This window comes from Salvelinus fontinalis, chromosome 37 (assembly GCF_029448725.1).
Source record: "Salvelinus fontinalis isolate EN_2023a chromosome 37, ASM2944872v1, whole genome shotgun sequence".
NCBI lineage: Eukaryota > Metazoa > Chordata > Actinopteri > Salmoniformes > Salmonidae > Salvelinus > Salvelinus fontinalis.
Window position 1 is genome coordinate 11,002,551 of NC_074701.1, and position 23,447 is coordinate 11,025,997.

The window sequence follows — 23,447 nt, forward strand, 5'->3', positions numbered from 1 at the left end:
AGAGCTTTGCAGTGTAGATTTTTTTATGACATTTGAATGTGCATCAGATGGCAACAAGATCATATTGTACAGCAATTTCATCAGGTAACATGAATACAAAGCCGGCGAGAGGTGGTTAGAATAGGATGGAAGGACTTGTCTGTGTAACCATGAGTCAGAGTCGTGAGTGTGGAAACAAACATTCCCACTGGGCACAGGCGTCAGTTCAACAGGCGTCAGTTGTCAACTAACGTGAATTCAAATTGAAATCAACAAACAATTTCATTTTTGCTCATTTAACCAGTTTTCCATGTTGATTCAACATCCTCAGATTGAATTATTGATTGAAATGACATGGAAACAACATTGATTCAACCAGTTTTTGCCCAGTGGGTGGTCTTTCCCACGGTTGGGTAAACAAACAAGTTCATAATCAACAAAGAAGCAGGAGTCATGGAGTAAGATTCATGAGCATCGATCAGGTTTTATTTGTACTTGCAAACATGATTTTGGAATCTGGGGATAATACTAGCCAAAAATAATAGTTTTCAGCAGTAACTTTTCTGTAATCAATACAAAGAATTCACCTAAATTTGACACTTTAAACATTGATTAGTCATCATTCTTCACATTTGTCATTCATAAACCGACAGTCAGCAAACTCATTGCTTCCATCTCTGAGGTTTTGTCATTTGCACATAGGCTACAGCTAGATAATAATGCATTGGATAATAATGAATCCCCCCCCCCCCCCCCTTCGGCTATGTAACTGCTTAACTTTACTAACAATGTAACTTTTATCTGATATTAGGTCAATGATTGGACCATGTGATTGAAGGTCATCCTACTGATTTGCCATAAGGTAAAGTGACACATTTATGTGCAAACTGTGCATCTAGGATTTGCGGTCCTCTAGATGTGTTGAAACACTTGATGTCCAAAGGCTCTTCTGCATAGGTCACTGGATTAGTGGGCCAATGTATGTACAAATTCCCTGTAACAATATGGATGAAAACATTTTTACGTTTATTGTTAGAATGAAATGATTTAGAATCAGAATTGCAATTTTTGTCAAATAGAAATTGCAACTGAAGAGTTGACAAGATTTTCTAACCGGATGATGTCTGGCAGGTGAGGGTCTTTGTATAATCCATTGTGATGGTACCCAAGGGATCCGGCAAACGGTATCATCTTCACTTGATTTTCAGAGTTCTGGGCGCTCTGTGCTATTTCATACAGCTTGATAGGAACACAACAAAGAATTAGGGGTGGAAACTTTCTTTATTGTAAATATCATGTTTCCAGGAACTCTTCTTGATATATATTCATTCAACCCATACAGATAATATCAGAAATGTTGCTTGGGATACTATGGACAGATGACAATAGAGAAATGATTGTGAGTTACAGTAAAAGTATCATGCCACACCTGCTGAGCCATGTGGACGGGCACTATGTGGTCATCCTCTGCATGAAGGATCAGAAGACGACTCCTCATCCTCTTCAAGCTGTGGAGAATTGATGAAGCATGGCTTTTCATGAACAGTCAAACTCAATCTCTCAGAACGATTCTCAAACACATTTGGTTGCAGTGCATTCAGAAAGTATTCATACCCCTTGACTTATTCCACATTTTGTTGTGTTAAAGCCTGAATGTGATCAAGACTAAGGAGATGATTGTGGACTACAGGAAAAGGAGGACCATTCTCATCGACAGGGCTGTAGTGGAGCAGGTAGAGGGCTTCAGGTTCCTTGGTGTCCACATCACCAACAAACTAACATGGTCCAAGCACACCAAGGCAGTCGTGAAGAGGGCACGACAAAACCTATTCCCCCTCAGGAGACTGAAAATATTTGGTATTGACTCTGTACCGGTACCCTCTGTATATAGCCTCGCTATTGTTATTTTACTGCTGCTCTTTAATTATATGTTACTTTTATTTATTTTCTTTTTTTATGTATCTTTCTTAAAACTGCATTGTTGGTTAAGGGCTTGTAAGTAAGCATTTCACTGTAAGGTCTACAGCTGTTGTATTCGGCGCATGTGACAAATACAATTTGATTTGATTTTAATTGAATTCAACATTTCTTTCAACCATCTACCCCATAATGACAAAGTGAAAACTTGTTCTTAGGAATGTTAGCAAATTTATTTAAAAATTAAATACAGAAATATCTAATTTACATAAGTATTCACAACTGTGAGTCAATACATGCTAGAATATATATATACATATATATATTTTAAATCCCTATTCCTTGCCAATGACAAGCATACCCATAACATGATGCAGCCACCACCATGCTTAAAAATATGAAGAGTGGTACTTAGTGATGTGTTGGATTTGCCCCGAACATAATGTTTGTATTCAGGACATTAAGTTAATTTCTTTGCCACATTTTTGGCAGTTTTACTTTAGTGCTTCATTGGAAACAGGGTGCATGTTTTGGAATATTTTTATTCTGTATATGCTTCCTTCCTTTCACTCTGTCGTTTAGGTTAGTATTGTGGAGCAACTACAATGTTGTTGATTCATAGTCAGTTTTCTCCTATCAGAGCCATTAAACTCTGTAACTGTTTTAAAGTCACCATTGGCCTCAAGGTGAAATCCCTGAGCAGTTTCCTTCCTCTCCGGTAACTAAATTCAGAAGGACGTCTGTATCTTTGTAGTGACTGGGGGTATTGATACACCATCCAAAGTGTAATTAATAACTTCACCATGCTCAAAAGGATATTCAATGTCTGCTTTTCTTTACCAATCTACCAATGGGTGCCCTTCTTTGCTAGAAATGGAAAAATCTGTGTTTGCAATTCACAGAAAGGAGGTAGTCATTCAAAAATCACATTAAACACTTATTGCAACTTATTATGTGACTTGTTAAGCACATTTTTACTGCTGAATATATTTAGGCTTGCCATAACAAAGGGGTTGAATACTTATTGACTCAAGACATTTCAGCTTTTCATTTGAATTAATTTGTAAAAAATTGTAAAAACATTATTCCACTTTGGCATTATGGGGTATTGTGTGTAGGCCAGTGACATACAATCTCAATTTAATCCATTTTGAATTCAGGCTATGACACAACAAATTGTGGAAAAAGTAAAGGTGTGAATACTTTCTGAAGGCACCGTAACAGTTAGTTATTTTGATTTGATTTGTTATCGCATATTGCAAACCTGTATTAATAATCTCAGAATAAAGGATGATAAGTACACTGAAAAGTTGCATAAACCCAAATAAATTTACAACAAAATGTTTTGTTTTCATTTGAATCCAAATCGAGAAAATACGTACTTTTCATCATTAGGGAAGATGATATTGTTTTCTCCCATTGTGTCCAGGAAAAAGTACTCAAAACCTGGGAACGTCCAATAAAACTGAGGACACAAGGACAATTAAAGAGGAAGAGAAGTGCAGTTTAGTACGTGAATAAATTCTAAATCGTGGCGTTTTAAGATGTACTGTATCGCCATGGAGAGGAGGGTATGTGAGTCTTACCCAGCCAAACGGATGATGGGTACCCCCCTGTCGAATGTTGGTGTATGCTCCCTCAATGATCACACCATCAACAACAATCCCTGATAAAAGCAAAATATTCTGAGTCTAAAGTACATCAGATCAACTTCCATGAACTGAGTCACACAAAAAAACATTCATGAAATGTGTATTGTACTGTAACTAGAGGGTATAAAAAGTGGAATGGGTTCAGTAAAGCCTACCTTGTTCAATTAGTTTGACTGCAGTGTTAGTGGCCACTCTGTATAAACATGAGGGGTAAAATGGTGTTTACTGATCATGTCTCGTACTTTGAGTCACTGACAAAATGTTTTGTCATATTTCTAATTATTGATTGGAGTATTTCAATCATCACCGTTAGTGGTGGTAGATTAGTAGTAGTAGTAGTAGTAGTAGTAGTAGTAGTAGTAGTGACAGATTCTCTAACTTAAACATCCCACAAATATATACAGTGGGGAGAACAAGTATTTGATACACTGCCGATTTTGCAGGTTTTCCTACTTACAAAGCATGCAGAGGTCTGTAATTTTTATCATAGGTACACTTCAACTGTGAGAGACGGAATCTAAAACAAAAATCCAGAAAATCACATTGTATGATTTTTAAGTAATTCCTTTGCATTTTATTGCATGACATAAGTATTTGATACATCAGAAAAGCAAAACTTAATATTTGGTACAGAAACCTTTGTTTGCAATTACAGAGATCATACGTTTCCTGTAGTTCTTGACCAGGTTTGCACACACTGCAGCAGGGATTTTGGCCCACTCCTCCATACAGACCTTCTCCAGATCCTTCAGGTTTCGGGGCTGTCGCTGGGCAATACGGAATTTCAGCTCCCTCCAAAGATTTTCTATTGGGTTCAGGTCTGGAGACTGGCTAGACCAGTCCAGGACCTTGAGATGCTTCTTACGGAGCCACTCCTTAGTTTCCCTGGCTGTGTGTTTCGGGTCGTTGTCATGCTGGAAGACCCAGCCATGACCCATCTTCAATGCTCTTACTGAGGGAAGGAGGTTGTTGGCCAAGATCTCGCGATACATGGCCCCATCCATCCTCCCCTCAATATTTATTTATTTTATTTTATTTTACCGTTATTTTACCAGGTAAGTTGACTGAGAACACGTTCTCATTTGCAGCAACGACCTGGGGAATAGTTACAGGGGAGAGGAGGGGGATGAATGAGCCAATTGTAAACTGGGGATTATTAGGTGACCATGATGGTTTGAGGGCCAGATTGGGAATTTAGCCAGGACACCGGGGTTAACACCCCTACTCTTACGATAAGTGCCATGGGATCTTTACATTTAAGTCATTTAGTAGACGCTCTTATCCAGAGCGACTTACAAATTGGAAAGTTCATACATATTCTTCCTTGTCCCCCCGTGGGAAATGAACCCACAACCCTGGCGTTGCAAGCGCCATGCTCTACTAACTGAGCCACACGGGAACATGACCTCAGAGAGTCAGGACACCCGTTTAACGTCCCATCCGAAAGACGGCACCCTGTACAGGACAGTGTCCCCAATCACTGCCCTGGGGCATTGGGATATTTTTTTAGACCAGAGGAAAGAGTGCCTCCTACTGGCCCTCCAACACCACTTCCAGCAGCATCTGGTCTCCCATCCAGGGACTGACCAGGACCAACCCTGCTTAGCTTCAGAAGCAAGCCAGCAGTGGTGCAGTCGTCCTGTCCCCTTTGCAGAAAAGCCCCAAAGAATGATGTTTCCACCTCCATGCTTCACGTTTGGGATGGGTTCTTGGGGTTGTACTCATCCTTCTTCTTCCTCCAAACACAGCGAGTGGAGTTTAGACCAAAAAGTTATATTTTTGTCTCATCAGACCACATGACCTTCTCCCATTCCTCCTCTGGATCATCCAGATGGTCATTGGCAAACTTCAGATGGGCCTGGACATGCGCTGGCTTGAGCAGGGGGACCTTGCGTGCGCTGCAGGATTTTAATCCATGACGGCGTAGTGTGTTACTAATGGTTTTCTTTGAGACTGTGGTCCCAGCTCTCTTCAGGTCATTGACCAGGTCCTGCCGTGTAGTTCTGGGCTGATCCCTCATGATCATTGATGCCCCACGAGGTGATATCTTGCATGGAGCCCCAGACCGAGGGTGATTGACCGTCATCTTGAACTTCTTCCATTTTCTAATAATTGCCACAACAGTTGTTGCCTTCTCACCAAGCTGCTTGCCTATTGTCCTGTAGCCCATCCCAGCCTTGTGCAGGTCTACAATTTTATCCCTGACGTCCTTACACAGCTCTCTGGTCTTGGCCATTGTGGAGAGGTTGGAGTCTGTTTGATTGAGCGTGTGGACAGGTGTCTTTTATACAGGTAACGAGTTCAAACAGGTGCAGTTAATACAGGTAATGAGTGGAGAACAGGAGGGCTTCTTAAAGAAAAACTAACAGGTCTGTGAGAGCCGGAATTCTTACTGGTTGGTAGGTGATCAAATACTTATGTCATGCAATAAAATGCAAATTAATTACTTAAAGATCATACAATGTGATTTTCTGGATTTTTGTTTTAGATTCCGTCTCTCACAGTTGAAGTGTACCTATGATAAAAATTACAGACCTCTACATGCTTTGTAAGTAGGAAAACCTGCAAAATCGGCAGTGTATCAAATACTTGTTCTCCCCACTGTATATTGTGTATGAGGGGTGGAACAAGCAAAAAATGAAACAAATAAGTATTAATAAAATAAAAAAGTTGTCACATACACCTGATAGGTGCAGGGAAATGTGTTGTTTTTTTACAGGGTCAGCCATAGTAGTATGGTGCCCCTAGCGCAAATTAGGGTTAAGTGCCTTGCTCAAGAGCACATCCACAGATTTCTAACCTTGTCGGCTTGGGTATTTGAACCAGCAACCTTTTGGTTACTCCTAGGATAACTGCCGTCCAGTCTCTCGAATGGACAATGCTTACTTTTCAAATCAAACAAACAGTTAAATATGATATGATTAAAATCATGAAAAGCCTACCAGTGGAATTAAATACATATCTATTTGGAGTGTAAGGCAAAGGTAGTCAAAGGTACAGGTCAAGCTAATCAAGGTAAATGTAAAAACGTTCAAAGTAATCATAGGTAATATTGTGTTTGCTTGCTTAGTAACAGACACAATATTACCTTTGATTACTATAATTTTAATGTTTGTGCTTTTCTTATAACTAATTTCTGTGTTCTATTCATGTGCTGTTCTATAGACCAATTTCTGTGTTCGTGCAAGTGGCTGACTGTACAAATCCTCACTATCAGTAGCTGCAATTTGGCAGTACGCCCAGACCTTGTTTTGAGAATGAAAGATATCTCAGTTTCAAGGTCTCAGCTTAGAGAGGAGAGGCCTGGTCAAGTATTGGTCAGTCACATGTTATGAAACAGTAATGGTTTGTCACATGGCTGAAACAAAAAAGGATAATGATTAATTAATTATGCTAAATCATGCAAATATAACTTGTCTGTGTATCGCCGTATATAAGACAACTGCTGGGTGTGCCCAGGTAGAGCTCCTGATTGACATGTGTACTGTGGTGCATTGAGTTGGTTGGAACCTCTCCAGCGCGCTGACAATAAAGAAAGATTAATTTCAGATTGACTTTGAGTGTCCCTGTGTAAGAATTTCCGCGACATTACCTTTACAGATAAAGGATCTTCATTTGAGCCAGTTTGCTGCTGTCACGTTTGTCATAATAACATTCGGACTAATGCCCAGCGCGATATGGGTTCCACATGTTTATTGAATGAAACGCACAAAAAAAACAATAAAGAGCGACCGAAACGTGAAGTAAATGAAGTGCTCACAGGCAACTACACATAAACAAGATCCCACAAAACACAGTGGGGAAATGGCTGCCTGAATATGATCCCCAATTAGAGGCAACGATTACCAGCTGCCTCTAATTAGGATCCATACAACTCGCCAACATAGACATACAATGACTAGAACACCCCCCTAGTCACGCCCTGACCTACTATACCATAGAGAAACAAGGGCTCTCTATGGTCAGGGCGTGACAGCTACATCAGGAAAATAATCCTGCAGTAACAGGAAATGTGAATTATTATGTGGATTATAATTAATGGACATTTTCTAGTGGTTGATTCATTTTTTATTAGGTCAGATCAAGTCTAACATTTTAAAGTGGAAATCACGAACTTTAGAAGTCTTTATAACACTCAAATACACTACAAGTTTGCATTTCCTGCTGAGCAGGAAAATTCTCAGCAACAAAACAGTGATCAAATTCAGAATCCTACATCTGTACCTTTGCTCTACACCCCAATTTCATTACATTTAATTTGAAGGTTTTTCATGATTCGAATCGTGGTAATATGATTTGACTGTTATTTGTTTGATTTGAAAGCTCACATTGCTTATTTAAGAGACTCCAGTATATAGATTAATTTAAAGCTTACTTGTTTCATTTGATTTTTTCCCACCCCTCAGAATTGTTTGAAACATTGCATCAGATCTGGGATAACTACAGTGCATTTGGAAAGTATTCAGACCCCTTGACTTTTTCCACATTTTGTTCCATTACAGCCTTATTCTAAAATTGAATAAATATTCCCCCCCCCCCCCCCCCCCCCTCCTCTTATCAATATACACACAAAAAATGAAATATTACATTTACATAACTATTCAGACTGTTTACTCTGTACTTTTGTTGAAGCACCTTCGGCAGCAATTACAGCCTCAAGTCGTCTTGGGTATGACGCTACAAGCGTGGCACACCTGTATTTGGGGAGTTTCTCCCATTATTCTCTGCAGATCCTCTCAAGCTCTGTCAGGTTGGATGGGGAGCATCGCTGCACGGCTATTTTCAGGTCTCTCCAGAGATGTTCGATCGGGTTCAAGTCCGGGCTCTGACTGGGCCACTCAAGGACATTCAAAGACTTGTCCCGAAACCACTCCTGCGTTGTCTTGGCTGTGTGCTAAGGATCGTAGTCCTGTTCGAAGGTGAACCTACGCCCCAGTCTGAGGTCCTGAGCGCTCTGGAGCAGGTTTTCATCAAGGATCTCTGTACTTTACCTCGTTCATTTTCCCATCGATGCTGACTGGTCTCCTAGTCCCTGCCGCTGAAAAAAATGCTGCAGAGATGGTGGTCCTTCTGGAAGTTTCTCCCATCTCCACAGAAGAACTCTGGAGCTGTCAGAGTGATCATTGGGTTCTTGGCCACCTCCCTGACTAAGGCCCTTCTCCCCCGATTGCTCAGTTTGGCTGGGCGGCCAGCTTTAGGAAGAGTCTTGGTGGTTCCAAACTTCTTCCATTTAAGAATGATGGAGGCCACTATGTTCTTCACCTTCAATGCTGCAGACATTTTTTGGTACCCTTCCCCAGATCTGTGACTCGACACAATCCTGTCTTGGAGCTCTACGGACAATTCATTCGACCTTATGGCTTGGTTTTGCTCTGACACGTCTGTCAACTGTGGGACCTTATATAGACAGGTGTGTGCCTTTTCAAATCATGTCCAATCAATTGAATTGACCACAGGTGGACTCCATTCAAGTTGTAGAAACGTCTCAAGGATGATCAATGGAAACAGGATGCACCTGAGCTTAATTTTGAGTCTCATAGCAAAGGTTCTGAATACTTATGTAAATAAGGTATTTCTGTTTTTATTTGTACATTTGTAAAAGTTTCTAAAAACCTGTTTTCACTTTGTCATTATGGGGTATTGTGTGTAGAATGATGAAGAAAATGTTTTATTTAATACATTTTAGAAAAAGGATGTAACGTAACAAAATGTGGAAAAAGGGAAGGGGTCTGAATACTTTCTGAATGGACTGTATAGTTTTAACTATGCTTTGTGGAAAGTAACTCGTTTTGGGGGGAATAAATAGTTACTTTGAGTACAACTGTTTGAATACAAATCACAAAAAATGACTACTTTTTAAAACTATTTGAATACAGATATGAGAAAACAACTACTTAAAAAAACATTTGAATACAGACTTCTGGGTGTCACGTTCCTGACCTGTTTTCTTTTGTCTTGTATTTATTTAGTTGGTCAGGGCGTGAGTTGGGTGGGTTTGTCTATGTGTGATTTTCTATGTTGGGATGTTTGTGTTCGGCCGGGTATGATTCTCAATCAGAGGCAGCTGTCAATCGTTGTCCCTGATTGAGAATCATACTTAGGCAGCCTGGGTTTCACGTGTGTTTTGTGGGTGTTTGTATCTCGTGTCAGTGTTCGTGCCACACGGGACTGTTTTCGGTTTTGTTACGTTTGTTGTTTTGAAGTGTTCTGTTTTACTTTCATTAAATAATTAACACTAACCACTCTGCGTGTTGGTCCGATCCATGCTCCTCCTCGTCTGAGGAGGAGAACGACTATGACAGCCGTTACACTGGGAGTGACTACTTTTCAGAAACTATTGGAATTGGCTGCCTTCAACTAATGGCACAGTTGTATGGAACTGCATATAGAAAGAGAATGAATAGAACACAATCTTCTATGGTATTCCAATCTGACAGTCATATTTGATCTACACAATACATTTATATCGGAACATTCTGTAAATGTAAATTCTCCTGAATGTCCATTGCCTCTGGTGTACATAATCAAGTCTAACCAATTATATTTAGTACATATGTATAAATAAGTTGTGAGTGACTCTTTCAACATGCCACTGAAAAAAGGTCAAAAGCAGCAATTCATTTTATGATACCTGAAAATACTGAAGAGAAATTCAAAGGAATTTTTGCAAACAGCAAGTTGGATGCCTAGCAACTTAGAACTTCTTTGTCCATCTGAGGGGAATGGTTCTTATTTCAAACACACACTATACCATCTTTAAAGGGATACTTTACACTGAATTTCACTCAAAATACAAACTAACATGATTTTCCACCCACCTTGGCTGTAGTTAATTCAAGAAGGCCGTTTTTGGATATTTTTTAATACTTACTAGAGCAACATTGTATTAGTATGCTGTTACATGATACTTTGGTAATTGCATTTTAATTACATAGCAATGAGCTGAGCATTTTTGAAAGTACAGTACACAGGAAAAGTGACTGTTCCTTATTCAACTTATGCAATCACTCCATTATTATTCAATTATAAAGCAATTTCCAAAGTTCTATGTAACAACTTTGTTGCTATTTTAATAATCACAAAGGTGACTAGTACTACACATGTATAAGAACTTGATGTCTCACTCACTATGAAAATACATTTGTTAGTAATTTTGAAGCTGCAAAAGTGGTCTACTCTAATGTTGAGGGGATTGATTCCATGTCCCTCATGTATTTAATTCTAGGCTATAAATTATATTAAGATTCATATCTATATCGGAGAGCCCTCCAAACCACGTGCTAATGATGATATATTTAGACTAATTCAACTAACTGTTCTTCATCAAATACTTGGCAGCCATCAAATGCATCATTTTTTTCCTCCAAATACCTTCAAATATTATTTGGTTTTCTGAGAGGTATTCAAAATACTTTAAAATATTATGTTTTTTTGAGACATGTATTTGAATATTAAAGAAAATAGTTGCCTTTTAGTTGTAACTCTCTATAAACTATTTTAGACTACCTTGAGTATTTGAAAAGTTAGTATTTGAAAATAAACTTCCAAATACAACTATTGTTTGCCCAAGTCTGCTGCGCAATGACATAAATAATAATTTCCACTCGCTTATCTCATCTCTACAAACTGAACCATTCACCTGAAGGCACCAGTTTGGTCACTCACCCAGTGCCAAGAGAGTGTCCCCATAATACCACCAGACTGCTTCCACTGCGGGCTTTTACCCACTGGTACAAGTAGAGGGCGTCAGTGGTTAGACCAACTTCAGTGGGCTCTCCGGTGGAGTCCCCAAAACCTGTTAGAGTTTCATATATCAATGGTTGTTCATTATGCAAACATACAAGACTATGTATAGGCCTATCATGTCATGTCTGTCTGCCTGAGGTAAACCAAATGCAGAGTTGTGCAATGATTTGTATATGACCACAAGGGGGCAGTCACAGCGAACCCACACCAGAGAGTGAGCTCTACTGCAGTGTAAGGAATTGGGAGTTGGTTATCGGACTCTCTTCACAGCAAGCAAGGTAAAATAACACTGTCACACCACAAAATGTAGACTAATGCTCGGTTATCAAGGATGTGTGTAACGATTATACAAATTTATTCAGACTAAATAAATAAAGCAAATATGTTTCAACAGTCTAGTCAAATGTAAGTTTAACCAACCTCTGTAGTCCAAAGCCAAAACATGGTAACCTATTGCACTCAGCACCTGTGGACACAAAGACCAATCACCAATTTATCAATCACCAATGTCATTTTCTGCCACGATGAAGTAACTTTGGATGTAGTCGACAGTCACTTACACGTATTAATCCCACGCGGTGACTTGCTGCCCTGTTTGAAAGAATGTGTACTTTTAGATTCAAAGTGAGAACAATATTATTGTATAGGAATCCATTGTTCTTGCTACCTTGTGCCTCCATTGCCATGGAGATAAATGATAATCGGAATTCCAGCTCCCAAAGAATCTTGGTACCATTCCAAGTCCTTTCCCTGTGCCTCCTTCCACTGACTTTCAGGGACTGTGTGCCTTGAAGATATTGTACAGTGAGACAACACTTGTAAGCAACAACATTAGGAAGTGACAACACGTGGATGGGACGATGTATAGACGTTGATGTTTAAAGTTCAATGCTGTCTTTATAAAAGCTATACTGTCCAATGGCAGTGAGTGTACTTCCAAAGTAAGGTAGGTAGGCTACATTACCCTACTCACAAAGTAACCCGGAGAAAGCCTACTCACCAAACACCCAATGAGATCCCTTGCTCAGATTTAAGGTACATGTTCACAGTGTGGTTAAGATACAGGTCAGCTGGCTGGCTTAGGTTGACGAAGAATGGGACCCTGACTAAAAACAAGGAGAGAAACAGACGATATGTTATATGATTTGTTATTCCTGATTTGTCCAGTATTTTGGAAAATGATCATGATTAGCTTACACTCACCTCTGTGAGAATACACCAGGTGTTTTATGATGTCAGGGAACAGTCGCATCATGAAAGGCACAGAAACATAAATGACACATACAACCAGGAGACCTCTTTTGACCCACCACAACAAACGGGAGCTAGGTCTGAGAGATAGAGAGACAAGAGAGAGAGAGAGACAAAAAGCGTCAACATTGCAATGACAAAGGTCCATGCTGCGTCAGCAGACCTTACTGGATAGTGGCATTGAAGCGCATTTTAGGCCAATAATAGGGCGCAATAGTTATGGAGTCTTTTTGTAGGCGCTAATGGAGACTAACTCCGTGATGGCTCGTTGGCCAAAGCCTATGGAGAAATAAATGGGCTTTTGGATAAACACAGAGAATAAGGTCTGTGGCAAACATAAGCTTAGAAGGTCTTATACGTTTTGTTCTATGAGATAGTATTCAACAACAAACATCACTTTTTTTAATTTTGAAGCTTATGTAATCAAAATAAGCACATAAAGGCTTCATAATTAATAAAGGTCATGTTAACTGGCTGATATGATCTGATAGAATAAAACCGAATAAGACCTCCTAAAGGCCTCTACGGAGCCGACGGAGCAGCGCAGTGTCATTTTACGTCACAAAATGGGCTGCTCCTTGTATGCACAAGTGCGACCCAAGAAATGTGGAACACAGCGTATAGCTCCTTGAGCAGACTTGAGGGGCAGTATTGAGGAAGTTTTGCAACGGAAGTGCTGTCCCTGTGTCTACATCACAACCCGTATGGTATTTATAAACACGGAAGCAATGGACATGCTCCTACTGTTACTCTGCTTTGCTTGTATTTTCGACTGTCGCTACACTCAATTACAGTGAGTTCTGAAAGTCCTCAGACCCCTTGACTTTTTCCACATTCTGTTACGTTACAGCCTTATTTTAAAATGGATTCAATTATGATTTTTTCCCCCTCATCAATTTACACAAAATACCCCACAATGACAAAGCAAAAACTGGTTCAGAAATGTTTGCTAATTGAAATAAATAAATAACTGAAATACCTTATTTACATAATTATTCAGACTACTATGAGACTCGAAATTGAGCTGAGGTGCATCCTGTTTCCATTGATCATGTGGTGGTTCATTTATTTACTATCAAATGAGGAGACAAATTTATCACACAAGTCAGAGTTATACTTAAACTAAATCTTTAATAATGAGAGCTTTGCAATAGCAATGACTTGTCAACGATTCACCATTTCTAATGATCCGTTGAGAGTGGCAAGACAAAAGTACAAAGTCTTTTATAGCCAAGATACACCCCTTCCAACATACATGACGAACAACAGATACATAGAATGGGTCACAAGGTGATACTTTTTTAATGAGAAAGGAGTATCCCGTAGCCAGATAGCATTCGCTATAAATTATCGTTCAGTTTGGTCCCTAAGACGAGGTTCCTATCTCGTACCTGTTACTCCTAGCACAAAAACACCAACTCGACAATTGATTTATGCCATTGGTCAACTCCAGACACTACCACACACATCCCCCAAGGCCAAAGGAGGGAGTGACTGGCACACAAACATTGTGGAGACCAGTAATTGGTTCCCCATTCATCACGCCATCCCTTCATATGGTTTAGAATAGGTAAAGACACATTCACATATGAAGACAATGTTCCCTCCTGTCCTCTTCCCTTTCTGATATTCTGCATTACACCAGGGACATGTAAAAGACAAGCCTGACCTCTCCACACTCTGGGCCCCAGGTGACTGAGCCCAAGCTGAGAGGAAGAAGTGCAACTGCCAACACCATAGTCCGAAGGGACACATTCTAATAACAAGTATATCACATAAGCATATTATGCAGATAAGACATCTTAATTATCTATGTTACCCAACTAATTCTGATTCTTCCGCCACAATCATCCTTGAGATGTTTCTACAACTTGGAATTCAATTGATTGGCCATGATTTGGAAAGGGGTACACCTGTCTATATAAGATCCCACAGTTGACAGTGCATGTCAGAGCAAGAAATAAGCCATGAGGTCGAAGGAATTGTCCGTAGAGATCCGAGACAGGATTGTGTCGAGGCATAGATCTGGGGAAGTGTTCCAAAAAATGTCTGCAGCATTGAAGGTCCCCAAGAACACAGTGGCCTCCACCATTCTTAAATGGAAGAAGTTTGGAACCACCAAGACTCTTCCTAGAGCTGGCCGCCCGGCAAAACTGAGCAATCGGGGGAAAAGGGCCTTGGTCAGGGAGGTGACCAAGAGCCGATGGTCACTCTGATAGAGCTCCAGAGTTCCTCTATAGAGATGGGAGAAACTTCCAGAAGGACAACCATCTCTGCAGCACTCCACCAATCAGGCCTTAATGGTAGAGTGGCCAGACGGAAGCCACTCCTCAGTAAAGTGCAGATGACAGCCCGCTTGGAGTTTGAAAAAAGGCACCTAAAGACTCTAAGACCATGAGAAACAAGATTCTCTAGTCTGATGAAACGAAGATTGAGGACAGCCAAGAGACCGAGCAGAGGCCAAATGGTTCATCAACAGGTGGCTCATCATCTCCCCGACCTGGCTCATCACTTCCCTGGCCCTTCTCACCAACGCACCTTCCAGACGCGCCATCGCTCTCTGACCTCCGCCCCATCTGCCCGACCCAGCTCCAGTGGCCGAAGAGGACGACAGATGAGAGTCCTTTGGAAGCTGAAATAATGCAACGGCGACAGAGTCCAGCAAGTGCCCTCTGACGCCATTGAACCATGGATGGCGCGTCTTCCTCCTGACAACCATATTGCATTTGTCAGGGACATGACATTGAACTTTTTCAGGATCATCTAACAGTACCTTGAGTCGGCTCCGTCCAGTTCCGAGTGCGACGGCCTACATCTCAACCCCAAAACTGAACCCAGGTCTCCCCAAAAACGGATGTTGGGTGCTCAAAACATTTGTGTAGATGTTGGTGGTGAACACGTTTTTCTGTATTATATATATTTTTTCTTATTCACAAGTTATGTTGGTGGGTAATTTACATGTTAAGGTGGTGGGTCATTTACTAGTTTGCCTTTGCAAATTTCCCCTCTTGTTGTCACGTTCCTGACCTATTTATGTTAGTTGTTATGTGTGTTTTGGTCAGGACGTGAGGTTGGGTGGGCATTCTATGTTTTCTGTTTCTGTGTTGGTTTTGGGTTACCTGGTATGGCTCTTAATTAGAGGCAGGTGTTTGGCGTTCCTCTAATTAAGAGTCATATTTAGGTAGGCGTTGTCACAGTGTTCGTTGTGGGTGATTGTCTTCCGTGTCAGTATGTATGTTCGTGCCACACGGGACTGTAGCGTTTGTTTGTTTCGTTTCGTTTCGATGTCGTCTGTTTCCTGTACGTGAGTTTATGTTTAGTTATGTTAGTTTATGTTCAGGTTTCGTTCTACGTCGTTTTCTTATTTTGTAAGTTTGTTAAAGTGTTTGTTTTCGTGTTGCCATCTTCATCGTTGTTATAAATAAAAGATGGCTTATTTCCCGCAAGCTGCGTTTTGGTCTGAAGATCCTTCTCTCCTCACCTCATCCGAGGATGAGGAGAGCACCAGCCGTTACAGAATCACCCACCACGCTAAGACCAAGCGGCAAGGGAAAAATAAACGGAGTAAGGGACAGGAGAAAAACAAGGATTTCTGGACATGGGAGCAGATAATGAATGGAGAGGGTCCCTGGGCTAAGGCAGGAGAAAATCGCCGTTCTCAGGAGGAGAGGGAGGCAGCTAAAGCCCAGGAGCGGTGGTTTGAGGAGGCAGCAAGGAGATGTGGCTGGAAGCCCGAAAAGCCATGGGAGCAGCTGGAGGCACTGGGGAGTGCAGAGGCTACCGGAGAGAGGAACCGGAGCTATGAGGGAACGCGTCTGGCACGGAAGCCCGAAAAGCCCGTAAGTAATTCCCAAAAAATTCTTGGGGGGGGGGCTAGGAGGTAGTGGGCCAAGGGCAGGTAGGAGACCTGCGCCCACTTCCCAGGCTTACCGTGGAGAGCGGGAGTACGGGCAGGCGCCGTGTTACGCAGTAGAGCGCACGGTGTCTCCTGTACGAGTGCATAGCCCAGTGCGGGTTATTCCACCTCCCCGCACTGGTAGGGCTAGATTGGGTATTGAGCCAGGTGTCATGAGGCCGGCTCAACGTGTCTGGTCTCCAGTGCGTCTCCTCGGGCCGGCATACATGGCACCTGCCTTACGCATGGTTTCCCCGGTTCGCCTACATAGCCCGGTGCGGGTTATTCCACCTCCCCGCACTGGTCGGGCAACCGGGAGTATTCAACCAGGTAAGGTTGGGCAAGCTCAATGCTCAAGAGTGCCAGTACGCCTCCACGGTCCGGTATTTCCGGCACCACCTCCCCGCCCCAGCCTAGTACCTACAGTGTCTACACTACGCACTAGGCTACCAGTGCGTATCCTGAGCCCTGTTCCTCCTCCACGCACTCTCCCTGTAGTGCGTGTATCTAGCCCGGTGCCTCCAGTTCCGGCCCCACGCACTAAGCTACCAGTGCGTCTCCAGAGCCCTGTACAAACTGTATCTTCTCCCCCTACTAATCCTGATGTGCTTGTCCTCAGCCCGGCGTCACCAGTGCCGGTACCACGCATCAGTTATAGAGTGGGCTTTGAGAATACAGTGTGCCCTGTCCCTGCTCCCCGCACTAGTAGGAAGGTGCTTATCCTTAGCCCGGTGCCTCCAGTTCCGGCACCACGCACCAGGTCTACAGTGCACCATATCCGGCCAGAGCCATCCGTCTCCCCAGCGCCATCTGAGCCATCCGTCTCCCCAGCGCCATCTGAGCCATCCGTCTCCCCAGCGCCATCTGAGCCATCCGTCTCCCCAGCGCCGTCTGAGCCATCCGTCTGCCAGGAGCCTGCAACGCCGCCCGTCTGCCATGAGCCTGCAAAGCCGCCCGTCTGCCATGAGCCTACAGAGCCGTCAGCCAGACAGGAGCCGCTAGAGCCGTCAGCCAGACAGGAGCCGCTAGAGCCGTCAGCCAGACAGGATCTGCCAGAGCCGCCAACCAGACAGGATCTGCCAGAGCCGCCAACCAGACAGGGTCTGCCAGAGCCGCCAACCAGACAGGATCTGCCAGAGCCGCCAACCAGACAGGATCTGCCAGAGCCGCCAACCAGACAGGATCTGCCAGAGCCGCCAGCGAGCCATGAGCAGCCAGAGCCGTCAGAGAGCCATGAGCAGCCAGAGCCGTCAGAGAGCCATGAGCAGCCAGAGCCGTCAGAGAGCCATGAGCAGCCAGAGCCGTCAGAGCGCCATGAGCAGCCAGAGCCGTCAGAGCGCCATGAGCAGCCAGAGCTGTCAGAGCGCCATGAGCAGCCAGAGCCGTCAGAGCGCCATGAGCGTCGAGAGCCGTCAGCCTGCCATGAGCGTCGAGAGCCGTCAGCCTGCCATGAGCGTCGAGAGCCGTCAGCCTGCCATGAGCGTCGAGAGCCGTCGGCCTGCCATGGGCGTCGAGAGCCGTCGGCCAGCCATGAGCGTCGAGATTCGTCAGTCAGCCATGAGCTGCCCTTCAGCCTGAAAAGGCTAGATACCCAGAACTGCCCATCAGTCCAGAGCTGTCTCTCTGTCCGGAGCTGCCTTTCAGTCCGGAGTTGCCCCTCTATCCTGATCTCCCTCTCTATCTTCATCTACCTCTATATTCTTATCTATCCCTCTGTCTTGATTTATCTCTCTGTCCCGGTGTTGTCCTTATTAGGTAGGTTATTAAGAGGATTTTGTGGGGGAAAAAAGAGGGTGGACATTCTTGGAGGGAGGAAGCTAGGATGGATTATGGTGGGGTGGGAACCGCGCCCGGAGCCTGAGCCACCACCGTGGTTAGATGCCCACCCAGACCCTCCCCTAGACTTTGTGCTGGTGCGTCCGGAGTTCGCACCTTGTGGGGGGGGTAATGTCACGTTCCTGACCTATTTATGTTAGTTGTTATGTGTGTTTTGGTCAGGACGTGAGGTTGGGTGGGCATTCTATGTTTTCTGTTTCTGTGTTGGTTTTGGGTTACCTGGTATGGCTCTTAATTAGAGGCAGGTGTTTGGCAGGTGTTTTTTAGTCTGGGATTAAGGATCTCTTTTCCAAGCTTAAAAGGATAAACATTCAACATTGGCCATGCTGTCAATCCAGCATGACTTCTGCTGCGTTCAAAACTACTGGAAATCTCAGACTTCAGTGGGTTCAAGACAACTGGGAACTGAGAAAAAACAAGCTCAGGTTGGAAAAATAAGTTTTGAATGGTCATCCAACTCAGAATTCCAAGTCGGGAACTCTGGCCTCTTTCAAGAGCTCCGATCTGAAGATCACTGACGTCATGATTAGATCTTGTTTTATTCTGAGTTCCCAGTCTTGAAAGCACCATAAATCCAGAAAATGCCAGACTTTGGTGACAAAGTTTGATGACAAATTTGCCCACGAAGGACAGCCGTGCCACCTTCCTGTTCAAGTGAGCACAGCACAACAAGGTGAGTCCAAAAATATATTGTATGCTGCTGCATTAATTATGTAATATGCCAGGGAGACATGTATACCATAGCTAAGAAAGTAATGCTGAGTGTATGTTTTTTTATTTTTCCATTATTTAACTAGGCAAGTCAGTTAAGAACAAATTATTATTTACAATGAGAGCCTACTGGGGAACAGTGTGTTAACTGCCTTGTTCAGGGGCAGAACGACAGATGTTTACCTTGTCAGCTCTGGGATTTGATACAGCAACTTTTGGTTACTGGCCTGATGCTCTAACCCCTAGGCTACCTGTTATGTAGTAAGCTGTAAGTAACCCATGATCCTCACCCTAATAATTTAGTCCCTTTCCTCCTCATAACTTAGCCTACTGTTCTGACTTGGTGGTGCACATGTAGCCTATAGCCTGTTTTAGAGAAATGTCATCAATGAATATTGTAAGAGCTTTCATTGTCTGCTTATTTGCCCCCTTTATTTATCGTACAGTTCTGACTTGGTGCACACGGAGAATACTGTAAGAACGACCCATTTTCTGAATTCTGTCTCTACATTTCAAAAGTGCTGAACAAATACCTATTTTGACTGTCCATCCTAGCTCGCTCATTAATGTCTTCATCGAAATTACGGATTGCCTCTCATCGTCCCCTTATGCCACTGTTTGTACATCTCAATTTTCAGTAGAAACAACATTTGTTTAAGCAAGTCAGTCATATCAGCAATGTTTTTTTTAAGGCAGTAAATGAGGCTGAATGAATTGTTTCGCTGCCAGTGTAGCAGTGGTAACGTGTTTGGGCTGCTGTTAGGACAGCTTTATGTAGGCTCTAACCGTTTGTCACCGTTATAGTTCAATTAATGTATTGTTTAGTGCTGTATAGTGTAGTGGCTTTGCTGGCATGCATCAACAAAAAAATGGTGCGTTTGCTCCACCAAGATTTACATTATAAATCGCCACTGCTCAGACCTTATTTTCATTCGGCCTTTATCCCAAAACCTCATTAATTTCCCGCATAGGAATGGCTGAACGAACCCGAGGTTTCATTTCTGTTTTTTAGGACTACAAACTGGCGTGCTCCTAACAGGCGTATTTATTTACTATACTCTAGTCTAGAGAGCATAACTTTACGCAATTGTACCTCGGCTGCGTACTCGATGACACACCAGCTTCATCTCCCGCAGTCTTCTGCTTCTTGGAGTCACGGTCACCAGTCCTTTTCCTCATCCTGAGACGTTTACAAAACTATTTACTATATGAGCCTCGAGTCCTCTGCATAACCAATGCAGCCGGTAAAAACACTGTCGTGAGACAATATGGTCTGATCTAGATCGACATATAGGCTATGTGACTAACTACTGGACTTTGTCTTTGTCGCCAACTGTACGTCTGTTCTTTTGTCGAATGCTGCGTTCGTAACCAAGTGGGAAGTTAGCACTATAGAGTTAGAGGACTCTAGATGATAAAACCTGTTTGTTATTGAGGACTTCCACCATTTCCCACTAGCAATTTCCAGTTAGAGGGCCATACAAATGGATTTTTCCTCAGAACCAACGAGATATAATTTTTATATATGTCCTATGATGGCATTTGTGAGCACACAAGCAGCGCCATTGAGGCTATCTCCGTTTCAAAGTAGTCCGGTTTCTTCTTTTACTGCTTCTATGAGTTGGTAAACAAACTGAAAGGTTGAATACTGCCACCTAGAGTGCGTTATTTGAACAGTTATGAAGCCAAGGATCGTGATTTACTACCACCCACAATTATGGAATATTTGCTCACAAGTGTAATTCATTTGCTGATCCCTTATGGTGACCCGGATGGAATAATGGGATCATTCCTTCAAACATAGGAAGTCCCACCCAGTTGACTACTTTACAATGGTTTAAGCCCTCAATTGTAATGTCCATGTGAAAACATGTTTAATCTATCTAGTCTCCTCTATCTAACTCTAAGGTGGTACATTCCCACTTCCCAATTGGTTATGAATGCAGCATAACTCATAGGCTCTATAATATGTGGTCAAAGATCGCGGATAAAGTCAGTTCCTGTCTGCTTAAGTTAAGGGGGTGGCTCTCCCATAGGCACCAATGCAATGGCAGCTGGGTCTGGTCTACTTAGTTCACTGACCTGCTTTGTAACAGAAGAAATGAGGGAGTGGAATGTCTCGCTTCCTCTTCCGTCTCTGATGTGGGTGAAAGTACTGTACAGTGGTCCCACTGTATGTGTGGCAATCATTGAAAGTAAGGAAAACAGTCTTTCATGGAACACAATCCCAAAGCACAAAGGCCTATTTGCATACTTCAGTTTGTACACTAGATGGGGTTTTAACATCATTTTGTTAGAGGGATCTTTTCACATGGCACATATACAATTCAGTCGTCCATCTACAGTGTAGGCATATGATGTAGACCATGTGGCTCAGTTGGTAGAGCATGGCGCTTGCAACGCCAGGGTTGTGGGTTCAATTCCCACGGGGGGACCAGGGTTCAATTCCCATGGGGGGACCAGGATGAATATGTATGAACTTTCCAATTTGTAAGTCGCTCTGGATAAGAGCATCTGCTAAATGTAAACATGTTAAATGTACACTACTACTATGTGCTGTTTTGTATGTGTTTATATAGAATAAAATAATCCACTGGAATATAATACTTTACCAATCTCTCGCGGATACACTACGAGCATCTGACCAAATGTTTCAATATTTGTTTTCTGGGATAACCAAGATTAAAACTTTACTAATCTCTATTCTGTTCTATTATATGGTCAAAAACCTGATCCAGGAAATGTCAGAAAAAGACCATCATACAATTGAAGATACATTAGAACTCCTACTGTAGCATGGTTAATGGTAATGGGGAAGTCAGAAAACTATTTCTTGACCATCATTTTTAGGCACTGGCTCAAACCACACTATTTCTGTGTGAAAGCGCATAACTTGATAAATGTAAATACTGCCAGCCAAGGGCTTTTTACAATAAAGGCTACTCCCTTGCATGTTGTTATGCAATGAATGATGATGAGTATTTAAATAACAGGAGAAGGGATCCTCTAAGCTACATCTCACAAAACCTACAAGGTAGGCAACATATCATAACATTAAGATAACATTATTATAACATGAACATATTTAAAGCATTATATAAGCATTATATTATATACACTACTGACGATGCGCTCCCCAAATTTCACCAGTCTCACTGTTCATGAACTCTTGGAAGTGCTTGCACAAAGGATAGTAACATCTCATCCTGTGTTCTTGGAATCTGAATATCTGGACTAGTCCAGTGACTGCTGAGAAAGATCAGCTGACAACAGGGGAAAGTCCTTGTGGCGGCACGGAGAGACGGCTGACAGGAGGGAATAGACCCCACTGGGACAGTCATGGGGTAGCTTCCCATTTCTGTAGTTTCCCATACTTCGCAGTATGTTGGAAACACCCGCTTTTAGCTACAGAAAGTCAACATACGAGAATACCCCTAGAGTCTGCGAGAGCGGGGGCGGAAGATGACTCATTGGCTGACAACATGGTAACGACTGGACCGGAAACGACTATGAGTAATGAGAGCACAGCACAAGAGAACACCACAGCAACTGTCACAAGTTCCGCTGCAACAGCGGGCCACAAACAGATGCAGGTATGTGTCTGTGGTTGGAGGAAAGTTACATCACACCATGGGTTGAGGATCCACCAGGGGAAGAAGGGGTGTTTGGGTAAAGAGAGACGGAGGCCTCGCATTGATCACTTTCTGCGAAAGCAATCAAATCAGTCGAATGAAGCACAGCAACTGGACGCAAACCATAGATTGCAGTGCATCAGTACCACTGTCATGGAGGACGTAAACTCAAGCACCGAAGTAACAACTGAGGTGGAACCAACAACAGGAGTGGAACTCACCCAGCCTCCCAGACCTGCAGTCGAGAGGAGACTACCAGGGCACAGACCGTATGTGAAGTGGCCTGGCGCCAGTGACAAGAAGTTGTGGGAAGCAGTGAATACTGACCTTACCTTGACCCTCGAGAAACTTCGAGGCACAGTGGAGAAGAAGTTGGAGAGGATGGGGGACATCATCTATAAGTACGGGGCAGAAAGCTTTGGAGTGCAAGAGGCAAAAGGCGGGAGAAAGGTTCCAACCCCACCAGTTTCCAGGAGGCAACAAGAAATCAAGCGCCTCGTTCAAGAAAGGAGACAGCTTAAGAAACAGTGGAAGAAGGCCTCGGAAGTGGAAAAGGAGGGCATAGAGGCACTTCAGGCTGACATTAAAACCCGGTTGGCATCCCTCCGTAGAGCAGAGAACCTACGGAAACGCAGAAGGAAGAAAGAACAAACTAGAACTCGATTCTATAAAGATCCCTTCAAGTTCCTTAAAAGTCACTTCACGAAGGAAAAAAGTGGAGCTCTAAAAACAACAAAGAAAGACCTAGAGGAGCACCTGATAACAACAAACTTTGACTCAAAGCGACATGAACATCTGGCCATCCCATCAGATATCCCACCCATTGAA

At 42.9% G+C, this 23,447-nt stretch overlaps 1 protein-coding gene across 2 annotated transcripts; it reads right to left on the reverse strand.

Moving 5' to 3' along the window:
- Positions 1–438: 438 nt before the first annotated feature.
- On the reverse strand, positions 439–20,352 carry LOC129836125 (lysophosphatidylserine lipase ABHD12-like). Of its 2 annotated transcripts, XM_055901939.1 has the most exons (13): positions 20,081–20,350; positions 12,498–12,625; positions 12,295–12,400; positions 11,962–12,081; positions 11,855–11,885; positions 11,715–11,760; positions 11,214–11,343; positions 3,704–3,741; positions 3,483–3,562; positions 3,279–3,361; positions 1,409–1,487; positions 1,094–1,218; positions 439–973 (listed from the first exon to the last, which is right to left on the reverse strand). In XM_055901939.1, exons 1-13 carry the CDS (start codon positions 20,164–20,166, stop codon positions 946–948), a joined length of 1,080 nt encoding a protein of 359 aa, XP_055757914.1. In that variant the 5' UTR covers positions 20,167–20,350; the 3' UTR covers positions 439–945. The 2 variants fall into 2 exon arrangements, with proteins under 2 accessions (XP_055757914.1, XP_055757915.1); XM_055901940.1 differs by lacking the exons at positions 3,279–3,361; positions 3,483–3,562; positions 3,704–3,741 and having other exon boundaries at positions 20,081–20,352.
- Between the last annotated feature and the right edge of the window lie 3,095 nt (positions 20,353–23,447).

Coding starts and splice junctions, on each gene's coding strand:
- LOC129836125 (XM_055901939.1), bottom strand. CDS start 20,166: ATGAGGAAAAGGACTGGTGACCGTGACTCCAAGAAGCAGAAGACTGCG. Junction 1,488..3,278: donor ATCTTCCCTAATGATGAAAA/GTACGTATTTTC, acceptor AATTCTCCACAG/CTTGAAGAGGATGAGGAGTC. Junction 974..1,093: donor CACCTGCCAGACATCATCCG/GTTAGAAAATCT, acceptor ATATTGTTACAG/GGAATTTGTACATACATTGG.